At 61.4% G+C, this 6,006-nt stretch overlaps 1 protein-coding gene across 1 annotated transcript; it reads right to left on the bottom strand.

Moving 5' to 3' along the window:
• Positions 1 to 966: 966 nt before the first annotated feature.
• On the bottom strand, positions 967 to 4,586 carry PTGDR (prostaglandin D2 receptor). Its single transcript, XM_075150740.1, has 2 exons — positions 3,700 to 4,586; positions 967 to 1,605 (listed from the first exon to the last, which is right to left on the bottom strand). The coding sequence occupies exons 1-2, from the start codon at positions 4,513 to 4,515 to the stop codon at positions 1,339 to 1,341; spliced, it is 1,083 nt and encodes a 360-aa protein (XP_075006841.1). The 5' UTR covers positions 4,516 to 4,586; the 3' UTR covers positions 967 to 1,338.
• Positions 4,587 to 6,006: the final 1,420 nt, after the last annotated feature.

The following is a 6,006-nucleotide window of genomic DNA, read 5'->3' as shown; positions in this document are numbered from 1 at the left end:
GAGCCATCTCCAAGTCAATAACACGCCAGTAACATGAAACCGATACGCGGACCAACCCTCATTTCATTTCTTTCTCCTTAGAAAACCCCGATGAGAGGCACTGAGCCGGAAGCTTGCAGGTCCCCCAAACACATCCCCAAATACAGGTCTGCCCTTTTCTCCAGCCAGGAGAGCGTGGCCGGTCAAACAGCCAGAGCCAACCCAACCAGGTCACCTCCAGCAAGCCCCAAGATAGATTTGCATGAGTTTCTTCCTTCAAAAACAGAATCCATTTGACACCAAGAGTAAAGATCGCGTGAGAACTGGCAGGAACACGACTACACCTTGCAAGGCTTAGCTAAATAAAGAGAGAGAAGTATTTGCCCTCTCTCCTCCAAGGACACTAAGCGGATAGGGACTTTGGTCATCATTTTTTTTTTGGCCTAAATTGTCACTTGAGGCAGATATTAAATCCAGTTAATATGTGTGGTTGAGGGGAAATGGATCTTTCATTAAAATGATCATTTCCTTGCATGCTTGCACCGTGAGGTTATGCATCCCAGGCTCTGTATTCTCTCAATTACTGCTCTTATTAAGGCTCAGGATCATCATAAATACTGAATTAAAATAATTACAGCAGGACAGGTAGCCATCTGAGTAACACAAAAGTGACGTTAGTGCTTGGAGGAATCAATTTTCGAGAGAAGAGCAAGCCACGGCGGAGAAATGACAGCCCCGCTCGGGGGATACAGGGTTAGGGGAGGGATGATGGGCGTCCCAGGGAGGGATGATGGGTGTCCCAGGGAGGGACCCCGCCTGCCCTCCGGCTTCTCGGCGTGGCTGTGAGCTGCTGCTCAAGTTTTTGAGTCTCCACACCCCCAAAGGCTCCCTCACACCCCCCTCACCCAGGCCAGGGACACCCCAAAGCAGTCCCGGATAAGCCCCCTTGGCACGGAAGGGGATCACGCACAGGACAAGGCGACGGAGCAGGGCTCCGAATGACTTTTATTTAATGCGGGGACACACGCACCTCTCCTCCCTGTGCGTCCCCGCTGCCCTGAAGCCACACACCAAGACCCTCCTGCTTTCCTGGAGCCGGGCGCTCCCCAAACCCTCCACAAAGTGCTGCTGCTCGGAAATATTCACAGGTCCCCGGGAATCCCCCCGGTTCCTCTCCGGGGCAAAACGCAGCCCCGGGGAGGGGGCAGAAACGCTTCATGCCCGCCCCTCGCTGCCGGACACCGTTCCCGCTTGCGACAGCCCCGTGCTGCCCCGGGATGCTCCGGGGTGGGGGCGCGGGGCCGAAGGCTCGCTCCTCATCCTCACCAGCAGCCGCCGGCTTCTGCAAGACCCGCGTGCTCAGGGGAAGCCGAGCTGTGGGGTGTCTGTCCTGCGCCAGCCCAGGGGACAGAACTGGCTGTCCCCTCCCGGACCGGGCCCTTTCAGGGTGGCTTTCCGGGAATTCAGCCTCCGGCAAACCCTGCGGACGAACATGCGGAAGACGGAGGTGCGGAAGATGATGAAGACCCAGGGGTCCACGATGGAGTTCACGGAGAGAAACCGCAGGGCGCTGAGGTCAGCGTTCTCGTTGAAATCGGCGGCAAATGCCCCCATGTACGCCCGGATCTGTTAAAAAACCAAAGAAATAGGGAAAAATGAAAAAAAGATCTCACTACAGGGGTAAAGCTGAGAGCAAAATAATTCCCATGGGGGAAGCAAAAGATGTTTTAACCCCCAATATCCTTATGCATCGAATCAGCACATATTGTGGGTTGCAGACCCTGAAACTGGGAGTTGGGGCTGGGGTGGCCGTGGCACAGGGGGACCATGTCCCCATCAGGATTAGAGCTAAAGAGGTGGCTCCAGCGACTGGGGTTGTTTCATGGATAAAGGGAGCATCCGACCTCCGCAGGCTGCTCTGCCCCCAAGGCTGGGGCACCCCACTTGCGTTGCCCCCCACTTGCCATGGGTATTGGACCAGGCGTCCGTTGGGTAACTCGGCAGCCAGACGGTGGCCCTTGCTGGGCCAAGGTCCTTCCTCCACCTCCCGAAGCCCTGCTTGTTTGAGGACCACAGGGCTTTTGCTGGGGTTATTACAAAACCAGTATGAGCTCAGTCGTGCCGGGGCTGCTGGTGGCTGGCGCGTCACGATATGGTTCCAGAGCATGACAGAAGGGACAGGGATTGGAGGTGGAAGTTGTCACCTAGGGCAGTGGCAGCACCTGCACCCCCCACTCTGATTTTGGGATGATTTTGGGATAGCCCCCGCTGCGGCACCAGCTCTGCTCACAGTGGGTGACAGCAAGGCGGTGCTGCAGGATCCGGCCCTGGGACATGGGACACTGGGGGGCGGGGGGGCGCAACAAGGGCTCTGTCATGCTGGGATTCCCCCACCCCACCACCCCACCAGTGGGACCCCCATCCCTGGGGAAGAAGGAGGAGGATTTCAGGGAGTATTTCCCCCCAGGTCAGGAAATCCAGTGTGGTTCAAAGGGAGCTGGATCTACCCAGCACCTCTGGGACGGCGGGGTGGGGATGGGGGGGTTATTGAAGGGTCTAACGCAATGACCCGACCTCCCTAGGAATAGGCGCTGGGGGGGGGGGGAGTTATTTCAAGGGGCTAAATCAATGAACCGACCCCCCCAACACATCCAACACCTCTGGGACAGAGTGGTGGTGATGGGGGGGTTATTCCATGGGGGTTAAAGCAATGAACTAACCCCTGGGGATGGGATGGGCTGCCGGTGGGTATTCTGGGGGGGCAACGCAATGACCTGACCCCCCCGGGACAGGGTGGTGGTGATGAGGGGGAGGTTACTCCAAGGGGACTAAAGCAATGAACTAACCCCCCCCGTCCTGGGATGGGGCTTATTCCATGGGGGTTAAAGCAATGACCAGAACCCTGGGACAGGGTAGGGGACATTCAGAGGGGGGGCAAAGTAATGACACAACCTCCTTGACAACTCTGGGACAGAGTGGTGGTGATGGGGGGGTTATTCCATGGGGGTTAAAGCACTAAATGAACCCCCGGGGATGTGGTGCTGGGTATTCCAAGGGGGGCAACCTCCCAGAATGGGGTGGTGGGGACAGGGGGGGTTATTCCAAGGGGGTTAAAGCAATAACGGGACCCTTAGGGATGTAGTGGTGTGTTATTTAGGGGGGACTAAAGCAATGAGCCCCCCTCCAACACCTCCAGGAGTGGGTGATGGTGCCACAGTTTATTCCAAGGGGCCACAGCAATGACTTGTCCCCCCCTGCGACTGAGTGGTGGTGACGGGGGGGTTATGCCAAAGGGGTTTAGGCAATGACCTGACCCCTGCGGACAGACTGGGGGAGTATTCAGGGCAAAGTATTGCCCTGAGCCCCCAGGAGCAGGTCCTGGTGCCTGTGTTTATTCCAAAGGGCAAAACCAACGACTTAATCCCCCCGGGACTGAGTGGTGCTGCTGGGGGGGGTTATTCCAAGGGGCTTTAGGTAACGACCTGACCCCCGTGGATGGGGTGAGAGACTATTCAGAGGGGGCCAAAGCAACAATCCAGCCTCCTTGGGAGGAGGTGGCGGTGAGGGGGGATTATTTTCCAGGGGGGTTAATGCAGTGACCGACCCCTGGGGATGGGGTGTGGGTATTCAGGGGGGGCCAAAGCGACCACCCGAGCTCCTGGAGGTGGGGGGGCGGGGCAGGGGGCTGTTCCGGGGTAAGGGGCGGTCGGGGTTACTCACGATGAGCGGCAGGGAGCAGATGGTGAAGAGTACGGTCATGAGCCCCAGAAGGACGAGGTGGTCGAGCTCCTCCATGCGCGGGGCGGCAGCGGCGGGGGCCCCGCGGCGGGGCTGCCGCCGTGCCATGCTGTAGAGGTGCCGCATGCTGCTCACATTGCAGGCGCCGATGGCCAACACCAACAGGCCCATCAGGCTGGCGTAGAGGACGGGGAAGCCGAGCTGGCGCGGCCCGCCGCCAGCCATGCGAATGAAGCACCATGTCCCGGGACAATACTGCATGGGCACCCCGAAACCCAGCAGCGGCAGGGCGCAGAAAAGGGCGCAGAGCCCCGCCGCCGCCGGCCCCAACGTGGCACCCAGCCGCCGGGTGAGATGCCGTCTGTAGAAGTAGGGATGCCCCAGCGAGAGCCAACACTCCAAAGCCATGGCCAGCAGCAGCAGGGTGGGGGCCAGCCCGAAGAAGGCCATGAGGAAGGCGAAGAGCTGGCAGAGGACGCCCGGCTCGCCCTCGGTACGCCCGCCCGGTCCCAGCTCGCTGAGGCTGCGGTTGTAGGCGTAGGCTGCCAGCACGATGGGGCTGAGCAGGCACTTGCCCAGCAGGTCGGTGACTGCCAGCCCGCTCACCAGCACGTAGAAAGCGGAGACCCGCGGCGGGCGACCTCCGGGGGACCGGGAGCGGCGCCGGTGCTGGCCCAGCAGCAGCAGCGCCAGCACGTTGCCCAACAGCCCGGCGGCGAACAGCACCGAGCTGGGCACCGCCGACTGCCCGCTTTCGATGTACCGGCTGCTACGGCACCGGTAACCCTCCGTCTCCATCGGGATATCCCGCACCGGGATGCACCGCACCGCGATGGGATGTCCCGCACCGCACCGGGCTGCGCCGCGGCTGCCGGCGGCGACTGGCCCGGTGGGGCGGGCGGCCCCCGCCGGCGGAGGGAGGGAGGGAGGGAGGGAAGGAGGGAAGGAGGGAGGGGAGAGGCGGTGCGGCACGGCCCCCGGGGCGGCCCCTTCCCGCCGCCCGGCCCTCCCCGGGCCGTCGGAGGGCGGCTGCGGGGCGGGGGGACGGGGCGGTGCCCCGGGAGAGGCGCGGCTGCGGGCGGGGGGCGAGTCCCGGGAGGAGAGACGGGAAGGGGGCCGGGGCTGAGTCCCGGAGTGGGGTTACGGGTAAGGGGGACACGGGTGAGTCCTGGGGGGGGGGGTTACAGGTAAGGGGGGCACGGGTAAGTCCGGGGGGGGGTTACGGGTAAGGGGGGCACGGGTGAGTCCTGGGCGTTTACGGGTAAACGGGACACGGGTGGGTCCTGCGGGGTTTAGAGGTAAGGGGGACACGGGTGAGTCCCGGTGGGGGGTTACACGGTAGGGAGCTGGAGCCGAGCCCCTTGGGGGGGGTTGCAGGTAAGGGACCACGGCTGAGTGTCTTGGAGGAGGGTAGAGGACGGGGGCTGAGTCCCTTGGGGGGGTTTACGGGTAAGGGGGACACGGCTGAATTCCTTAGGGTGCAGGGGGTTATGGGGTAGAGGGCAGAGTATGGGTAAAGGGGGGCACAGCCGAGCCCCTCGGGGGGTTGCAGGTAAGGGGTCAGGGCTGAGCCCCAGGGATGGTTACAGGTATGGGGAGGTGGGGCTGAGCCCCTAGGGGGGGTTACAGATAAGGGGGTCGGGACTGAGCTCTTAGCGGGGTTACACCCTGGGGATATTACAGGGTAAAGGGCTGGGGCCAAGCCAGCTGCTCCACTGGGGTAGGTAAGGCAGGGGATAGACAGAATTACCCCAGGGGCATTTTGCTGCTGGGCCCCATCTGCTGCCCAGCACCCCGTGCTCCCTCGGGGAGCAGTGTGCCATGTGCCCTCGCTCCTTGGGGTGCCTGTGCCTCCGTACATCTCAGGAGACGTCCTACACTTGAGCCTTTAACCTGGCCAGGCATTGCTTCTAGCTGCACCCCATCCCGCATGCCTGCCCTGCGGGTGGTACCGCCGCCGAGCCCCCCGTTGCAGGGCTCCTGCCCCTCCGTGCCCATGTCAGTGGTCTACTATCCCAGAAGCAAACTCCAGGAGAAGCCCCCAAAGCTTCTTCCAGGAAAAGAAGTGGCCATTCTAGCCGCAGAAACGCCACTGCATAATGCATACCGCAGCTTGCAGGATACATGTGATGATGAATAAGCATGAAACCACGGTCGTCTGCTTTCAGGCCCCTTTTTGCTACTCTGGATGAGTGTGCACGAAGCACAGGAAAGTACCAAGATGACAGGAGGGGTGGGAAAGGCGGTCTGAGGGGCCAGACATCAGCCCTGGCATGTTTTAGTGATAGG

The sequence above is a fragment of the Calonectris borealis genome, chromosome 5 (genome assembly GCF_964195595.1).
Source record: "Calonectris borealis chromosome 5, bCalBor7.hap1.2, whole genome shotgun sequence".
NCBI classification, from domain to species: domain Eukaryota; kingdom Metazoa; phylum Chordata; class Aves; order Procellariiformes; family Procellariidae; genus Calonectris; species Calonectris borealis.
Note: the sequence above shows the minus strand (reverse complement) of the source record. Positions and strands in the feature narration are given on the sequence as shown.

Excerpts from the sequence above, each read along its gene's own strand:
- PTGDR (XM_075150740.1), bottom strand. The coding sequence starts at position 4,515 with ATGGAGACGGAGGGTTACCGGTGCCGTAGCAGCCGGTACATCGAAAGC. Across the intron at positions 1,606-3,699 it reads TCTGCTCCCTGCCGCTCATC|ATCCGGGCGTACATGGGGGC; the intron begins GTGAGTAACCCC and ends GTTTTTTAACAG.